We start from the raw sequence: 19,320 nt of genomic DNA on the forward strand, positions 1-19,320 counted from the left end.
CTGAAGCCTCATCTCCATCTTGTCTTCAGTCCTGCTTCTTACCTCTGGAGGAACTTTGCTACAAGCTGAAGCTCTACACAAGGGACTGATGACCCATCCCAGCGGGGGATGTACTCCAGAGACTTGATTTGAACCTGCAGTTTATTCCATCACTGCTACAAGCCTGAACTAAGAACTTTGCCATTACTGTATGCAACTGATTCCATGTAACCAATTCTAGCTCTCATCTCTACCTTTTTCCCTTTATGAATAAACCTTTAGATTTTAGATTCTAAAGGATTGGCAACAGCGTGATTTGTGGGTAAGATCTAATGTGTATATTGACCTGGGTCTGGGGCTTGAATCTTTGGGATCGAGAGAACCTTTTTCTTTTATTGGGGTGTTGGTTTTCATAACCATTCATCCCCAGGACGAGTGGCACTGGTGGTGATACTGGGAGACTGGAGTGTCTAAGGAAATTGCTTGAGTGACTTGTGGTTAGCCAGGGGGGTGAAACCGAAGTCCTTTTTGTCTGGCTGGTTTGGTTTGCCTTAGAGGTGGAAAAACCCCAGCCTTGGGCTGTGACTGCCCTGTTTGAGCAATTGGTCCTGAATTGGCACTCTCAGTTGGGTCCTGCCAGAACCGCCTCGTCACACTTGCACAGGCTAGTAATTAAGCCTGCTATAGCCAGGCACCGTGCTTCCGGAAGGAAAGCCCTTGCTTGATTTGCGTCCAGGACTGCACCTATAAACTCTATTGTTTGAATAGGGGCAAGGATGGACTTGGTGAGGTTTACCATGATACCTAAGCAAGTGAATGTGTCCATGAGCAGGTGTACCTGAGACTGGATGTGATGGTGAGACCGGCCCCATATAAGCCAGTTGTCTAGGTACATGAAGACGTGTACGTGGTGTCAGCGAAGAAAAGCAGCCACGACCGCCATGCACTTGGTAAAGATGCGAGGGGCTGTGCACCCGCCACGAAGCGGAGGAAACGTCTGTGAGGCAGAGTAATCAAAATGTGAAAGTACACATCTTTCATATCGAAAGTGACATACCAGTCTCCCGGATCCAGTGAAGGGATGATAGTGGCTAAGACAGTGGTCCCCAACCTTTAGGATCGTGGCGGCAGTCGAGCATCTGCCAAAATGCCGCCGAATTTCTGCGGCATTTCGGCAGCAGCGCCTCTCGATGACGTCGCTTGTCGGCGGCAAGCAGCGTCATCGAGAGACATCGCCGCCAAAATGCCACCGAAATTCAGCAGTGATGCCTCTCGATGACGCGGTTGTCAGCAGCAAGCGGCATCATCGAGAGGCATCGCCACTGAAATGCCGCAGAAATTCAGCAGCATTTCGGCGGATGCTTGACCGCCTGCCAGGATGCGGGCGCATTTAGATGCCCCTGCGGGCACCATGGCGCCTGCGGGCACCGTGTTGGGGACCTCTGGGCTAAGGAGACCATACAGAACTTCAGGTTAACAAGTACTTGTTGAGCTCCCTGAGGTCCAGAATAGGTCTTAGGCCTCCCTTTGCCTTGGGGACAAGGAAATAGCGGGAGTAGAAACCCTTGCCCCGAGCTCCTGAGGAACTTCCTCCACTGCCCCTAGAGCAAGGAGGGCTTGAACCTCCTGGATGAGGAGTTGCTCGTGAGAAGGGTCCCTGAAGAGGGACAGGGAAGGAGGGTGGGAGGGCAGGATGGAGTGGAAGTGGATAGAATATCCTGTCTGCACCATGTGGAGGACCCAACGGTCTGAGGTAATAAGTGACCAGGCATGGTAGAAATGGGATAGACGATTTAGAAAGGGATAACTGTCCGGGGTAAGCGCACCTTCAAAATGGGCACTTAGGGCCCAGGGGTGACTTAGACTGCCCTTGACCTTGCCCGGGGGGGGCAGGGGGGTTGCGCAAGACGGTCTACGTCGAGAGTATTGACCTCTGCAATGAGAAGAGTCCTGCCTCGCTCTAGGAGGGAAAAGGACGTTGCTGGATGGTCTGCGGCCTAAAGGGCTTTCTTTGGTTAGCCGGGGTATGCATACCTAAGGACTTAATGGTGTTTCTCGTGTCCTTTAAGGCAGGAATCAGTTTGATCCACAAACAAGCCCTGGCCATCGAAAGGGAGGTCCTGGATGGTATGCTGAACCTCGGGCAGGAGGCTGGAGGACTGGAGCCAGGCATTCTGCCACATAGTGATTCCCGACGCCAGAGGGCATGCAGTCGCATCCGCAGCATCGAGGGATCCCTGGAGGAAGGTCCTAGCAACCAATTTACCCTCCTCAGCAACGGCCCCCAGTTCTGTACGAGCCTCTGCTGGGAGAAGGTCTTGGAATTTGAGGACCGCAGACCAAGAGTTAAAATTGTACCTACTGGGGATCGCCAGCCTGTTAGCGATCCACAGTGAGAGACCCCCCAAGTAGAATAAACTTTTCTCCCAAAAAGGTCCAGCCGTTTAGAGTCCTTTGATTTGGGAGCAGGCCCTTGTTGGCCCTGTCTCTCCTTGGCATTTACTGCGTCCACCACAAGTGAACATGGGGCAGGGTGGGTAAAAAGGTATTATAACTCCTGGTGGGAACAAAGTACTTTCTTTCTACCCCCTTAGCTGTGGGGGGAATGGAGGCCGGGGTTTACCAGAGAGTCTTGGCATTGTTTTGAATGGTTTTATTCATGGGAAGGGCCTGACAGGGGGTCCTCCCACAGTAGTGGTGCCCAACCTTTTTGTGGCCAGTAGCACATTCATGTTTTCAGAAGAGTGTGGCAGGCGCCAACAATTTTTCAAGGTTTATTTTGTATTTGTACATTAAATATGAAAAATATATTTAATATACATAATATGTGAATCCATAAGATAAAAAGGGTAATTTTACATGTAAAAGGTATTAATTAAATTATTAGGCAATTACTCTTTCACCTTACCATGTGAATTTGCTTTTTTTTAATCTACCTGTAAGAAAAATTAAGGAGTTTTTACAAAATAAATATCATAAACAGTTTTCATCTTATTTATTTTAAAAAAGTAAAACATTGTTGAACTTCTGGTCCAAATATATTTATTATTCTTATTTTAACATAGAATGAAGCCTGCAGCCCCGAAGTTCTCTGTCCCCAGCAGGCGCAGGGCCGCGGTTTCTCTTCGGATTAAGCCACGGCCCCGCACCTGCCGGGGACAGAGAACACCGGCGCCCGCAGCCTGCAGGCCTGGAGATCTCTGTCCCCGGCAGGCACGGGGCTGCGGCTTCTCTCCCCTGCTGGGCACTAGGCGGGCGCACATAAATGCCCCGGCGGGCACCATGGCGCCTGTGGGCACTGTGTTGGGGACCACTGTCCCACAGCTTGCTTCTTGGCAGCAACCGGGGAATGGGAGCAGTGCCGAGGCGGGCGTTTTTGGGGCCCAGGAGATCGCCGGTCCCGAGATGAACACGGGATCTTCTGCGGTGCCGAAGACAGTACCGCTGGCGGAGCGCTCCACACTGAGGCGCTCGGGCCCGTGTCTTGAGAGGGCCACAGGGCCGACTCCATGAGGAGTTGCCTAAGACTAATCTCCCTCTCTTTACGCGTCCGAGGTTTGAACGCTTTACAAATACTGCATTTAGACCGCTTGATGGCCCTCCCCCAGACACCTGAGACAGGAATCGTGGGGGTCACCCGTAAGCATGGGCCTGTAGCAATACTTGCAAGGCTTGAAGCCCCGAGAGGGCATGCCCCAGGGCCCCGCCGGGCAGTTGTTGAGGAGACTGCCCTCAACAGCTAAACTACACTTAATACTATAGAAAAAACAATTAACACTTAACACTAACTACTATCAATCAACCAACAATCAAGATAAGAGAAGCTAGGGATAAGTGAAGCACTTGATAAGACAAGAGACCACTGTTCTAACACCTGTCACAGGCCAGGCGGTAAGAAGGAACTGAAGGGGGGTCGGGCCAGCAGGGGCTTATATAGATCACCATTGCAGCGCCACTCCAGGGGGCTCCCCAGCTGGCCCAACGGCTAGCTGCTAGGGAAAAAGTTTCTGACATCCATGCACGCGGCGCACGCACACACCTAACTGGAATTGATATGAGCAATCACTCAAAGAAGAACAAAAAGATCTCACAAAACTAAGTGACTGGGCAACAAAATGGCAAATTAAATTTAACGTGGATAAATGTAAAGTAATGCACTTTGGAAAAAATAACCCCAGCTATACATACAACATGATGGGGGCTAATTTAGCTACAACTAATCAGGAAAGAGATCTTGGAGTCATTGTGGATAGTTCTCTGAAGACGTCCACGCAGTGTGCAGCAGCAGTCAAAAAAGCAAACCGGATGTTAAGAATAATTTAAAAAGGAATAGAGAATAAGACAGAGAATATCTTATTGCCCTTATATAAATCCATGGTACGCCCACATCTTGAATACTGTGTACATATGTGGTCTCCTCATCTCAAAAAAGATATACTGGCATTAGAAAAAGTTCAGAAAAGGGCAACTAAAATGATTAGGGGTTTGGAATGGGTCCCATATGAGGAGAGATTAAAGGAACCCCTTTGAGGTGTTGGGTGGGCACAAAGTGACTGGAGAATGACACCTCCCAGCCCCCTTGCTGGCTCCTGCATCAGGAATATACCTGCTGATTCTACACCCACAAATAAGCTTCTTTGGACTCACGTGAGCCCTGAATATCCAGCACAGTAACACCAGAGGGAGCCAGAGTCCGGTCTGGTTCATGTGCTAACCTAGTTCTAAGCATACGCCGTGCGCTGCCCTTACTTACACCCATCCCCCCAAGGGAGGCAGCAGGTGTCGCTGCGCAAGGGAATCGCCCTGCACAATCCCTATTCCTGAGGGTGATGCGCAAGCCTTAGAATCACAGAATCTCAGGGTTGGAAGGGACCTCAGGAGGGATCTAGTCCAACCCCCTGCTCAAAGCAGGACCAACCCCAACTAAATCATCCCAGCCAGGGCTTTGTCAAGCCTGACCTTAAACACCTCTAAGGATGGAGATTCCACCACCTCCCTAGGGAACCCATTCCAGTGCTTCACCACCCTCCTAGTGAAATAGTGTTTCCTAATATCCAACCTAAACCTCCCCCACTGCAACTTGAGACCATTACTCCTTGTTCTGTCACCTGGTACCACTGAGAACAGTCTAGATCCCTCCTCTTTGGAACCCCCTTTCAGTTAGTCAAAAGCAGCTATCAAATCCCCCCTCATTCTTCTCTTCTGCAGACTAAATAAGCCCAGTTCCCTCAGCCTCTCCTCATAAGTCATGTGCTCCAGACCCCTCATCATTTTTGTTGCCCTCCGCTGGACTCTTTCCAATTTTTCCACATCTTTCTTGTAGTGTGGGGCCCAAAACTGGACATAGTACTCCAGATGAGGCCTCACCAATGCCGAATAGAGGGGAATGATCACGTCCCTCGATCTGCTGGTAATGTCCCTACTTATACAGCTCACAATGCCATTAGCCTTCTTGGCAACAAGGGCACACTGCTGACTCCTATCCAGCTTCTCGTCCACTGTAACCCCTAGGTCCTTTTCTGCAGAACTGCTGCCTAGTCATTCGGTCCCTAGTCTGTAGCAGTGCATGGGATTCTTCCATCCTAAGTGCAGGACTCTGCACTTGTCCTTGTTGAACCTCATCAGATTTCTCTTGGCCCAACCCTCTAATTTGTCTAGGTCCCTCTGTATCCTATCCCTACCCTCCAGCGTATCTACCACTCCTCACAGTTTGCTAAGGGTGCAGTACACGCCATCCTCCAGCTCATTAATGAAGATATTGAAAACCGGCCCCAGGACTGACCCTTGGGGCACTCCACTTGATACCGGCTGCCAACTAGACATGAAGCCATTGATCACTACCCGTTGAGCCCGATGATCTAGCCAGCTTTCTATCCACCTTATAATCCATTCATCCAGCCCATACTTCTTTAACTTGCTGGCAAGATACTGTGGGAGACCATATCAAAAGCTTTGCTAAAGCCAAGGAATAACACGTCCACTGCTTTCCCCTCATCCAGTTATCTCAACATAGAAGGCAATTAGGTTAGTCAGGCATGACTTGCCCTTGGTGAATCCATGCTGACTGTTCTTGATCACTTTCCTCTCCTCTAAGTCCTTCAAAATTTATTCCTTGAGGGCCTGCTCCATGATTTTTCCAGGGACTGAGGTGAGGCTGACTGGCCCATAGTTCCCCAGATCCTCCTCCTTCCCTTTTTAAAAGATGGGCACTACATTAGCCTTTTTCCAGTCATCCTTAAAGGTCCCAGGTCACCCCTCACCTTCCAGCAGGCATTTGTGGCACCAGTTAGTAGGAAAACTCTCCCCACTGGTAAGGAGAGCAAGTCTGAGCTGGAATCACTGAGATTACAGGGCCTGGAGTACCTGACATCACTTTCCAGCACTGCACTTACCCAGGGGGCTGTATAAATAACCAACGAAATAATGTTTTCGCGAGGCAGGCTGGCAGGCATGCAGAGAGCAGTGTGTCAGACAAGCAGCACTAGACCAGTACCTAGTGGATCCTGGGAAGCTGGTCCACATAGAAGCCCTCTGATGTGCAGAGGCTTGAGACCATTACTCCTTGTTCTGTCACCTGGTACCACTGAGACCAGTCTAGATCCCTCCTCTTTGGAACCCCCTTTCAGTTAGTCGAAAGCAGCTATCAAATCCCCCCTCATTCTTCTCTTCTGCAGACTAAATAAGCCCAGTTCCCTCAGCCTCTCCTCATAAGTCATGTGCTCCAGACCCCTCATCATTTTTGTTGCCCTCCGCTGGACTCTTTCCAATTTTTCCACATCTTTCTTGTAGTGTGGGGCCCAAAACTGGACATAGTACTCCAGATGAGGCCTCACCAATGCCGAATAGAGGGGAATGATCACGTCCTCGATCTGCTGGTAATGTCCCTACTTATACAGCTCACAATGCCATTAGCCTTCTTGGCAACAAGGGCACACTGCTGACTCCTATCCAGCTTCTCGTCCACTGTAACCCCTAGGTCCTTTTCTGCAGAACTGCTGCCTAGTCATTCGGTCCCTAGTCTGTAGCAGTGCATGGGATTCTTCCATCCTAAGTGCAGGACTCTGCACTTGTCCTTGTTGAACCTCATCAGATTTCTCTTGGCCCAACCCTCTAATTTGTCTAGGTCCCTCTGTATCCTATCCCTACCCTCCAGCGTATCTACCACTCCTCACAGTTTGCTAAGGGTGCAGTACACGCCATCCTCCAGCTCATTAATGAAGATATTGAAAACCGGCCCCAGGACTGACCCTTGGGGCACTCCACTTGATACCGGCTGCCAACTAGACATGAAGCCATTGATCACTACCCGTTGAGCCCGATGATCTAGCCAGCTTTCTATCCACCTTATAATCCATTCATCCAGCCCATACTTCTTTAACTTGCTGGCAAGATACTGTGGGAGACCATATCAAAAGCTTTGCTAAAGTCAAGGAATAACACGTCCACTGCTTTCCCCTCATCCAGTTATCTCAACATAGAAGGCAATTAGGTTAGTCAGGCATGACTTGCCCTTGGTGAATCCATGCTGACTGTTCTTGATCACTTTCCTCTCCTCTAAGTCCTTCAAAATTTATTCCTTGAGGGCCTGCTCCATGATTTTTCCAGGGACTGAGGTGAGGCTGACTGGCCCATAGTTCCCCAGATCCTCCTCCTTCCCTTTTTAAAAGATGGGCACTACATTAGCCTTTTTCCAGTCATCCTTAAAGGTCACAGGTCACCCCTCACCTTCCAGCAGGCATTTGTGGCACCAGTTAGTAGGAAAACTCTCCCCACTGGTAAGGAGAGCAAGTCTGAGCTGGAATCACTGAGATTACAGGGCCTGGAGTACCTGACATCACTTTCCAGCACTGCACTTACCCAGGGGGCTATATAAATAACCAACGAAATAATGTTTTCAGGCCCGCGAGGCATGCAGAGAGCAGTGTGTCAGACAAGCAGCACTAGACCAGTACCTAGTGGATCCTGGGAAGCTGGTCCACATAGAAGCCCTCTGATGTGCAAGGGAAGCTCTTTGAGGAAATCAGGCCATGCTGGTGAAAAGCAGAGCATCCCCCTCCCCCACCCCCGTTAACACTGCCCTCCAGCCCGAGGCGTGCAGAGCCTCTGCCAGCTGTGAACCGAATCCACATGCCAGTGGCATCGCCAGCTGAGGGTGGGACCCAGAACCCCTTCTAATCACCGAGGGACTCCACCCACGAGCGACAGCTCTGACAGTCCTTATATCACCTCGCTGTGGACACTGTGCTCTGCCAGCTGGGGATTAAACCTAGGCCCCTCGTTCACATCTCAGAGGCTCTACACTGGAAACAGACCCACGCGCACAGCCATGCTTCCAGGGGAAGAGCCGGGAGCCCCTGGTTCCTCTCCAAGTGCTCTGCAAGCTACTGCATGTGGGAAAAAAGCCTGACTCTGCTCCAGTTCCTTCACTAGCTGGCCTTGGATCCAGGCTCCTGGTAAACAGCCAGGTACTCTAAGTAAAGCAAAGAGCCCCTTGGCAACTTCCCAAGTCCTCCGGCTACTGGTCAATGTCCATTCCTCCTCCACCTCTCCCCTGGGGACTACTCCCAAGGCTTCTGGCTACTGTCTGACTGCTGTAGCAGCTGAACATGAAACACAAGCCTCATTGGGTAATAGCCAGACTGAGCACTTTGTGCCAACCCTGTGCAGGGAAGGAAACTCACTCCCTGCTCTCTCCAGCCCTGGTTTCCCCATGAGTGGAACAGCCCTCCGTACCTCTGCTGAGAGCAGCCCCGCTCTCCCTGTAGTCTTCAATCTCAACATCCTTCTGCACCAGGAGAGATGCCAGCTCTTGTAGCTGGTACTGCAATGCCAGGCTCATCCTGATGAGGGGCCGCACAAGATGACGGGAAATCTAGGTGGGAAAGACAAAACAGGGAAGGCCAAGAAGGGCACTTAAACTGTCTCTAGAACAAAAGCGGTTGAAGCAGGTCAGTCAACAGCAGCAACGTATTGGCAACAGCTATAGCCAGCGTTTACTCAAGACTTCTCAGCACTCACCAATCACAGGAATGCCTGTCAGCCATTCCAGCATCTACCAGCAAGAGGCACTCTATAGAACAAATCAGGTGCACTGGTTGTGCAGGGAGGTCTCTGCCATCCCTGCCTCTCCCAGGAGGGGGCATTGTAGGGAATGGTATAGAAATGTTGGCTGTGAGAGGAACTGTAGAGAAGGGGGCAGGAGCTCTGACTGTGGGATAACTTCCATCTACCCCAGTCTCAGCCTCTCCCAGCAAGAGATGTTGTACAAAACAGCACAGGCAGTGAGGAACAAGATGGACATATGGTGGAGAAGGTTCAATATAGGAGACACACTCCAACTCCACAGACAGCTATGGGAGTGTCAGGAGATAACAGCGAACTCCTTCAGTCTGATCAGCCCAATGAGAACTTCTGTAAGCAGCACAAACAGGCCCCTCTGAGCCTCATGCCCCCCAAGCCTCTGTGGGCCGTGACATGAATTCTGACACTGGAAACAGACATGGCTGTGACTAAAAAGTAAAAGGAACTGTGCTGTCAAATTGCAGCTTGAGGAAATTGAGAGACTTTCACAGGAAGATGAGATCAAAGGCATGAGGAATCTCTACTCCCAAATCCTATTCAGGCCCTTGCTGCTGCCCCCCATGCACTCATCTACACCCAGCCCAGGCCACCTCATCCTTGCCCAAGGCCTCTCAGTGCAGAGGGACCTGCCCTATTCCTCAGTGTGCATTGGATGAACCCTGCTCCGCCTCGCACCAAGGGCACTTTCTCCAGGGGACACGCTCTCTCTGCAGCTTCCTGGCCCTCATGTCAGAGGGGTTCAAGTCAGGCCAGGCCGAGCTCTGCTCCCAATGGACCATCTCACCCAGCAACTCCAGTGAGACGGACACAGAAAACAGCCCCCTCACTGTCATCTGTGGGATAGCCTGGGCAAGACCCATGCAGCAGGGCCCAATGCGCCCTCAGAGCCTGTCTGATAAAACCCTACTCATTTTGTGCTGCATTCTTATCAGCGAACCCAAGCCCCTGACATGGGGGTATGGTGAATACGGCATCACTCACAGGACACCACAACCCCAAGAGGCCCTGCGTCCATGGCACACTCACTGCAGAGAGCTGGGGGGTTGAGTTCTGCAGCTCCCTCCTCTTTCAGCCAAAGGTTCAAGACATTGACACTACAGGTCCCAAAATGCAATGCAGCCTCCATTCGGGTCAAGATGCTGGGAGCTGTGGTCCCCATGGGCCATCCCTCCACTTGCAGAGCTAAGGGAGGGAGCAATCTGCTCCATTCTAGGCCAGTTTGGCACAGGCCTCAGATTCTTGGTGAGCAGCTGAGCAAAGCCTGGGCCCCGTTCCTGCATTACTAACAGTAGCACTTAGCATTATGCAGTGCTTCCCATTGCCTAAGTGCTTTACAAACATTAATCAAAATATGAACTAACAGGACAGCAGCAGCTGCTGGTTCACAGCTCGCTCTATCACTCCGATAACGCTGTGGGATTCATACCCTCTTTGAAGGGCAAGAGAATGTCTTTCCAGAGCCATGTGTCTTGGCCCAGGTGAGCAGCATGGGTCTGCCCCACATCCTGTGTTCTTAATGGAACCAGAGCTAACATGGCTCCTTTTCGTTACTTCTCCACCTGTGCACCAGCAGAGGCGGACACGGCTCTGGGAAGGTCTTGCTGCTGGACAGCCAGCAGAGGGCACCGACAGACGGGGCGGGTTTTGGTATGCCTCATTTGTTCTTTGTAAAAGGATTTCAGGGCTGGTGAAAGGAGCTGCACTGGCAGGCTGGAGACTGACTCCTCCATGTACCCCAGGAAAGGCAGAGCCTGGGTAAGCCCCACCCCTGCACACAGACAACAACTTACAACTCTGCTAGGGAGGATGAGCCTGTGGGGTGAGCTCTGTCCAGCCCCATCACCCTTTCAGTCCCTGGCATTGCCAGTGAGTCAACAGGTGCCCACCACACGGATGGATTCTGAGGACATCTGTCCCACTAGCAACGGGACTGAGGCCCCAGCTCTGCTCTTTTTAAAGAGAAAGGGGAGAATTTTAAGTGCAGATATTTCAAACCCACAACATCAGAACTTTCAGACAGGTCCAATATTGGTCTGATCAAAGGGCCAATGCCCTTTAAAGGGGCCCCGCCAGGGAGCCTCATCCTGTCCTCTTGCTAGCTGCAATGTCCCACCCTTCCACAGTCATGGTGAATGGATGGGAAGTTTGTTTTGTAAATGGTATTACAGCAAATCTTGCAGTAGAGCAGAACACGCACATGCACTGTCCCAGCAAGCAGCACTCACAGAATGCCTAGGAGGCCCCTTCCCAGCTACAGCTGCCTCAGCTTCTCTAGGGCAAGTCACAAATCCATCACTTGCTTCTGAGCTGCCTCTGTTGACTAGCAACAATTATTAGTTAGGTGCACAGCACCCTCTGGTGCACACTGGACACCACTACAATTTAATCAAGCTACAAAGAACACACAGCCTTAAAGACAAGTGTATGTAAGAGCAGAGAATGCCCCAAATTTCCCCTATGCATATCACTGTGGACGAATACACTCCTCACCTGCAGAGCCACTGAGAATGCTGGACGTGAAGCCCTCACAGGCCAATTTGTTCTATAAAAGAACAAGGGAACGTCCAATCAGGGGTGTGTGCAAGAGGACAAGCAGGGGCAAGCCACCCATCAGTGGGGGGCACAAATCTCTTCCGGAGCCAGGGCAGTACTGGGGTCAGGGCAGCTCCTCCAGCCCTGGGGCCACAGGGGAGATCCAGCTCCTCTGGCTGCCAGGAGAGAGTGAGCTTCTCCAGCTGCTGGAAGGGGGGTGGGGGAGAGAGAGCCAGCTTCTCTCGCCATGGGGGCACAGAAAGTGCCCCTCCAAAAGCAACCAAATTTTTATTCCTTTACACACCCCTACATCCAATTAAACTGAAAAGCAGTGAATTCAAAACTGATCAAAGGAAATGCTTTTTCATAAGACACTCAATTAGCCTGTGGCACTCATCGCCACAAGAAATCATCAAAGCAGCATCAGCTATTTATATAGATAATGGGAACATCCACAGTTACAACAATAAGGATGTTTTTTAAACCAAATGTTTTTGGCAGGGCTATAAACCTTCATTCTTCAGGGCACGTGCCAGTCTCTGACCTAGGGACAGACATTCCATCACTGCCCACTGCAGAGTTCCCTGCACCTCCTTCTGTGCAGCTAGGACTGGCTTCTCTCAGAGGTAGGAAACTGGGCTGGAGGAGCCCTGCTCTGGGCCGGCCTGGCCATTTGTGTTCCTAACTAACCCAGCACCTGGTGTGCTTGGTTCCTGATTTTCTTTTTGGTCCCAGTTTTGAATCTCAGACTGAAGCCTCCTAGCTGTTTGCATGGTGCCACCTACTAAAAGTAATTACCCCAAACAGACAGCCTCTTCCAATCTGCAGGTACACAGAGCATTGTACAAAGGTCAAGTGACATAAAAGCACAGACCGGAATCATATCCCCCACCAAAGAATCAGCTGCCTCCAATAAGACAACATCAAGCAGTGCTGCAAAACAGTTTGGCAGGAAGTGGGCAAGCCTTGTTTCCCAGCTGGAACTGCAGGAGGAGATTTGGGAAGAGAACAAAGCCACTTGGAAGCTTTGTAAGAGCTGGACTGTTAGCTGCAAAGCCAAAGCACCTTTCATTACCAGGTGGCCAGAGCTTCAGTTTTATGTTTCAACCAAAACACAGACCTCTAGCAGCAGAGCATTGCTTAGCACCACACAAAGGCATTGGGGTCAGCACTGGATCCAAGAACAGAGCACCCCCACTCCCACTCCTTGCAGCATAGCATGCCACCTAGTACCACACTGGGGCCCTACTCCTTACTGAGCCAGCCACCCCATTCCTTGTTTCACCTACACATTCCTTAGACTAGGACTTGCATCCCAGACCTGGCCCCCATTAACTTACATTGGAGAGGGTTCAAAGAAGAGCCACCAGAATGATTACAGGATTTGAAAACCTGCCTCATAACGACAGACTCAAGGAGCTCAATCTATTTAGCTTAACAAAGAGAAGGTTAAAAGGTGATTTGATCACAGTCTGTAAGTACCTACATGGGGAACGAACATTTAATAACGGGCTCTTCAGTCTAGCAGACAAAGGTAAAATACAATCCTATGGCTCAAAGTTGAAGCTAGACAAATTCAGATTGGAAATAAGGTGTACATTTTTAATGGAGGAGAGTGATCAACCACTGGGACAACTTACCTGGGGACATGGTAGATTCTCCATCCCTGACTATTTTTAAATCAAGACTGGCTGCTTCTCTAGAAGATCTGCTCTAGGAATGATTGGGGGGGGCATTCTCCAACCTGTGCTGGACAGTAAGTCAGACTACATGATCACAATGGTCACTTCTAGCCTTGGAAACTACAAAACTCTGCTTAGCTTGAGAGTTCCAATGGAGGTTTGACTGCAGGACAAGATCGACACCTAAGGAACCAAGCATATGCCTCTCCCTGCTCCTCCCTCCTTGCTTGTATCTCATCATGCAACCCCACTACTCCACCCCACCAGCGATGCCAGGCTTCATCACCAGCTTCGCCCACAAGTCCCACTGCACTTTCTTCCATGGTGACCCACACACAGGGAACTGAGCTAGTCCATAAAGCAGCCACCCTGGACATCTTCAGATCCCTTCCCTCTTCCAGGCAGGTGGCTTGGTGGGCCCCCCCCAATACCCACTTGGCTCATGTTAATGACTATCCTTGTCCCAGCTCCCCTTGTTTGCTACGTCCACTTGTTGTATCTCACTTAGATGGCAAGCTCTTTAGAGCAGCGACCATCTCTGACCCTGTGTTTGTACAGAGCCCTATACAGCAGGGCCCTGCTCCTGAAGGAGGCCTCCAGATGCTATTGTCACACAAATAATTAATGCAAGGAATGAATACAAGGCAGCACTATAGCCTATGCTAGATACTCAACAATGGTCCCTTCTGGCCTTAGTATCTATGAGTGGCTCTAGGGAACAGTGCTACACAGTCCCAGCAGCTCTTCAGCTCTTTCCCCATCCCTGGAGGGACTAAGCAGGGTACTTGGCTTTTACAGACACCAACTCAGGAATCCCCCCAACACCCCTGGGAGGCGGGGGAGGGGAGAATACCCTTTCCCACAGGAGGTGAAACTGTGACACTGAGAAAAGCAGTGACTCGGCCAAGGATACATAATGAGCCAGTGGCAGAGCCAGTAGCAGAACTTGGGCCCTTCTAACGCCCAGCATGGTGCTCATTCCCCCCAGTTGCACTGTTTTATTATTAGGCTTATTGAGATTGCTGTGGTGCAGGGTCAGGGTCCTGCTGTGATGGGTGCAGCACACACACAGGCAGAGATAGGAGGGCTGGACAAATTCCTGGAGGTTTCATCACATGACATTATCTTTAATTAAAGACTAAACTTTAATTCATGGCTTGTATTCCATTGGATTGTAGTCTACCTTTGTCTGCTAGGCTGAAGAGCCCATTATTAAATATTTGTTCCGCGTGGAGGGTTGGCAACCCCAAAAGATAGTCCTTGGCTGGTGGAGTTGACAGTCTGACCTGAGCAGGAAGCAGTAAGTGGCTGTGTCACACAGCAGGGGAGGGGAGCAAGGGTCAGACCAGGTGATGCAAGCAGTTAGTGTACACCTTGGTAACTCCAAAGCCTCCACAAGATTTTTTTTTAATCAATTAACTCAGCTCCCGCCACCCACTGCAGCCCCTCGCCATCAGTGACTGGCTAATTTTGCTGAGCGCCTCAGCAGGAGGGGCAGGCACGTGGCACATTGCAGAGCCCTTTCCTCACCATCTCCACAGCAGCCGCAGGGCAGTGGAAATCCCAGTAGAAGGGTAGCCCGGAGAGCTCACTTTTCACATGGATGGTGAGTTTGCTGGGGGTCTGTTGGCAGGAGAAGGAGTTGGCGTCACTCTCCCTTCCTTCCAGCAAAGGGCACATCAGGTTGCTCAAGCGATTCAGGAAAGACGACACATGGGCTGTCAGCCGCTTGTTCAGCTCCTGGGAAAGCCCAAATGGGAAGGTGCAGTTAGTGGGAGCAGCAAGGCACCCTGGAGACCCCAATGCTAGGCTCACTCAGATCGTGTAGAAACCCCAGCAAATAGGGTCCATCCCAGTTCATTCTGTCCCAGGGCTCCCCGCTCTAACAGTCCATCCTTGGGACTGTCACTGCAGGCAGCTTAGCCACCTTTCCTTAGCCAATATAGAACAAAGCCTCCAATGGAACAAGAGAGACTGAGACAACAGACACCCATCTGGTCTATGCTCGACAAAGAACTTTCCTCACCAGTTCTCCCCATGCCCATCACGCCTGGGATCTGGGCATTCCCTCCTGGCTCACCAGATCCCCAGCTCTGGGCAGGTGGAGTTCGAAAGGGCAGGATGTAGAGGGCATAATGAAATTTTATCCCCATGTGGTTCCTGGGATGCCTTCTCCCACTGCCCTCCCATTACCACCCCAGGGCTCTCCTGTGCTAGGACACCTCTCAGCTGCTCCAGGCTGGCTGAGAAACGGTTACGGCCTAGCCCACCTGCCAAGCCAGACAAATGGAAAGCGGCCATTGTAGTATATGGCAGTAGCCAAGACGACTCTGCCCATCACCATCCACCCCCCAGCAGACGCCAAACTCTATAAAATACTCAAACATTAAGCCCAGTGATCGGGGTAACAGTTCCCCCAAGGGGCTCCAAACAGGCCCTGCTCCCATCTGCCCCTTGGCCCGGACACAGAGGGGACCTACAAGAGAGGCAGATGGTCGCTTGTGCTACCTGGCCTGTCTCTGAAATTACAGAAGATGTAAGTGACATCATTAAAACGAGCACGTAACTGAGGCTGCGGAAACTGCCAGGGTAGCATCCCTGGAGGAGCAGTCCTGAAGAGGAAGCTGCTGGTAGCCTCTGACCTGGCCACTAAAGCTAACAACAGTCTTTCCCTTGATGGCCATACCCAATTCTATGGCATCACAATCACCAGAAAGATGGGGGAAGGAGGACAGGCTGCCAGAGTGAGACACTGCTAGTGCACTGGCCTTGCACCCCTGGAAACAAGCTTCCATCCCAGCCTACAAGGGAAGTGTGTCTGATGGCCTCACCCCAAGCAATCTCTCTCAGAATCACAGACCACCAGTTTGGTACAGTGTCTGAGGAGGAGAGATCCAGAACTGGAACAGCCAGAGGTGCTGATTCAGAACTGAGGGGCACTGATAAAGCTGTGGGGAAGGAAACCAGGACTGAAATAGAAGGGAGGCTGCAGATCAGGATTGAGGGGCATCAGCAGAGATTGGGTGCAGGAGCCCAGGACTAGCATAGCAGGAAATGTTGTAGGTCAGAATGGAGAGGAATCAGCAGACCTGTGTAGGGCTTCCCACCTCAAGGCTTTCTACCCTAGTCCTATCGAAGCTGTCATCCCCCCTCTGTGTGTCCTATAAACTCATGCTGGAATGTGAGCAGGCTTATGCATAAAAGGGGATTTGTGGATTTTGCAAACCTCATTCCAGACTCACCTTGGATCTTTTCCCAATGACATCTGTGTCTGCACGCTCGTACCACACACTGCTGAGGTCAGAGATCAGCAAGACGTAACCGGTTTCTCTGAAACAAGCCTTGGCAATAAAAGTGGATTCACCAAAGCAAACTGAAGCCCAAGGCTGTGTCAGGAGGCTGCTATCTAGATCCTCAGAGCCCTCCATCCTGCAAGAGAGCAAACAGGCTTAGACAGCAGCACTCCCAGCAAAGGCAGAGCACAACTTCCACCAGATCCCACTCCCTGGAGAGAACATGCTCCAGGAAAGCGTACGTGCGCCTCTGAGAGGCCTTTGCATCCTCACTGGCTCACACTAGCCCTGAGGCCTGCAGCTGATGATACCAAACCAACTCTGAACACAAGCATCATTTCATACTGACGCCTGGCCTCAGCTCCTTCCATGAGCAGCTCATAATATGGGTAACAGGCCCCGTGGGCTGGAGAAATATACCATTACAGGGGTGAATGAATGGCCTGCTCAGAGGAGACAATTCTTTGGCCATTTTGCATTGCAGTTGCTATTCCATTTTAAAATAAATAATGCACTGTTGGTTCTCAGAGAAACAAGATGGGCAGTGCTAATGATGACCTTCGAAACCTCTGTACTTGGCCCAGCATTTTCTTCCCAGCTTCTCCTCCTGCAAGATCCCATAGGCACATCACAATCCAGTGTTTGTGAACGCCCAATCACAGAAGCTACCCTGGCAGCACAAACAGTGAGTTACAATCTCACTACAAGGACAAACTGGGAGGAGGAGATGGGCCACTAGCAAACTATTATTTGAATCACAGTAGGGATCAGGCCACGACACACAAGATGCTGGACAAACAAATCTGGATCAAAATATCACATATAAGGTGAAGGGTTTGTGTTTCTTAGTAACCAGTCCCAGAAGAGTACGACTACAACTCCCAGCATACAATTCTCTTCTTTAGTCCAACCGTGGAGCATTGCATGCTGGGACCTACAATCCCCACAGCCTGCTTTTGAGTATTAAAGATGACTGGCAAAGGAAAAAGTATGGGCTTGTGCCCTTTTCTGTGTCTTTATGAAGGACAAGGATGGCTCGGAGAAAGGATGGGTCCCACTCCCCTCTCTCTTAAAAAAACAACAACATAGTTCTGAGGATTGTTTTTCACTAGAAATCCAAGTCCCGTCTGCTTTTTTCCTAGGAGATGCTCTCGGCATTGATAGAGGTGTCAATATTCTGTCTCTGACAGTGGCCAGGACCAGACACTTTAGAGGGAATGAACAGACCAGGGCAATTATTGAATGATCCCCAGGTTCTGGCAGTAGGCGGTTTAGGGACTACCAGAGCATTGAAACCAGTTATACTTTTGGCCTTCACAACATCCCCTGGCAGTGAGTTAAACAAGCTGACTGTGTGTTGTGTGAAGAAGTCCTTCCTCATATTTGTTTTAAACCTGCTGCCTATTAACTTCATTGGGTGACCCCTGGTTCTTGTGTTATGTGAAGGGGTAAATAACACTTCCCAATTCACTCTCTCCACACCAGCCATCACCTTATAGACCTCTACCATATCCCCCCAACACGGTCAGGGACCCAACCCCATGCTGCAGGGATCCCTAAACCTCCAATTGCCAGGGACTGGATGACAGGATGGATCAGTCAACAATTACCCTGTATTGCTCATCCCCTCTGAAGCATTTGGCGCTGGCCACTATCAGAGACAGGGTACTGGGCTGGAGGGACCATTGGTCAGACCCAGTGCGGATGTTCTTCTGTTCTTAGCCATCTCTCTCCTAAAATGAACAGTCCCAGACTTTTAAATCTCTCTTCATATGGAAGCTGCGCCATCCCCTAATCGCTTTTACTGGCTTCTTTGCACCTTTTCCAATTCGAATGTATCTTTTTGAGATGGGGCAGGATTCAAGGAGTGGCCGTATCATGGATTTCTAATGTTCTTAGTCATCTCTGTCCTAAAACAAGCAGTCTTTTTAATCTCTTCTGAGGTGACCAGAACTACATGCAGTATTCAATGAGTGGGTGTCACATAAGTGACTGCTATTCAAACTGCTTTAAATTTTTCTTCCCCTTTAATCCTGTTTAAATGTGCCTGAGAAACACTTCAGAGGAAAAACGCCCCGTCCATGAATGCACATGGGGGTGGGGAGAGGGACAGCAGGGGGGCTCCACAGGCCAAGGGAGTTCAGTGCCCCCCACCACCTCTTCCCTTCACCTCACTCCCACACCTCACCCTCCAAAACCTCTTCCCTTGACCTCACCCCCAACCTCTCACCCAGCCCCCAAAACCCCTCCCCACCCGACCCCCACACCTCACCCTCCAAAACCTCTTCCCCCACCTCACCCCTGCAAACCTCTTCCCTTCACCTCACCCCCAACCTCTCACCCAGCCCCCCAAAACCTCCCCACCCCACCCCACCCCACACCTCACCCTCCAAAACCTCTTCCCTTCACCTCACCCCCAACCTCTCACCCGGCCCCCAGCCTCCTCACCCCAACAAAACCTCTTCCCAGCCCTCCCCACAGCCGCCGAAACCCCACCTCGCCTCAGCCCCGAAGCCCCCAAGCCTCCTGCCCGCACCCTAGACCCCTCCCCTCGCTCCCCAAAACCTCTTCCCCTCACCCCCAATCCCCGCCCCCGCCGTACCGTGCGCGCCGCCCGGCTCCCGCGTGAGGCGCCGCCCGCCCGGAGCAGGAGGCTCCTCCCCGCGCGCGCGCGCGCTGCTGGAGGGCGGGGCCAGGCAGCCGCGCCGCGCGGGAGGGCCGTGCCAAGCGCGCGCACTGGCTGCCCTCGCGCC

The 19,320-nt window shown here is 51.2% G+C and overlaps 1 protein-coding gene across 5 annotated transcripts in view; it reads right to left on the reverse strand.

Moving 5' to 3' along the window:
* NHEJ1 (non-homologous end joining factor 1) overlaps positions 1-18,510 on the reverse strand; it is a 145,258-nt gene extending 126,748 nt beyond the window's left edge. For 4 of the 5 annotated variants that reach the window (XR_005585966.1, XR_005585965.1, XM_039493626.1 and 1 more), the window contains exons 1-4: positions 17,126-17,169; positions 16,517-16,703; positions 14,805-15,014; positions 8,713-8,851 (exon numbers count right to left, since the gene is read on the reverse strand). Coding sequence is in view for 3 of the 5 variants with exons in the window: in XM_039493626.1 (XP_039349560.1) it covers positions 8,713-8,851; positions 14,805-15,014; positions 16,517-16,703; positions 17,126-17,154 (565 nt within the window). In the remaining 2 variants the exon portion in view is untranslated. Of the gene's footprint in view, positions 1-8,712; positions 8,852-14,804; positions 15,015-16,516; positions 16,704-17,125; positions 17,170-18,177 lie in introns of those variants that run through there. The other variant, XM_039493624.1, reaches the window with a different exon arrangement.
* Positions 18,511-19,320: the final 810 nt, after the last annotated feature.

The sequence above is a fragment of the Mauremys reevesii genome, linkage group 11, assembly GCF_016161935.1.
Source record: "Mauremys reevesii isolate NIE-2019 linkage group 11, ASM1616193v1, whole genome shotgun sequence".
NCBI classification, from domain to species: domain Eukaryota; kingdom Metazoa; phylum Chordata; order Testudines; family Geoemydidae; genus Mauremys; species Mauremys reevesii.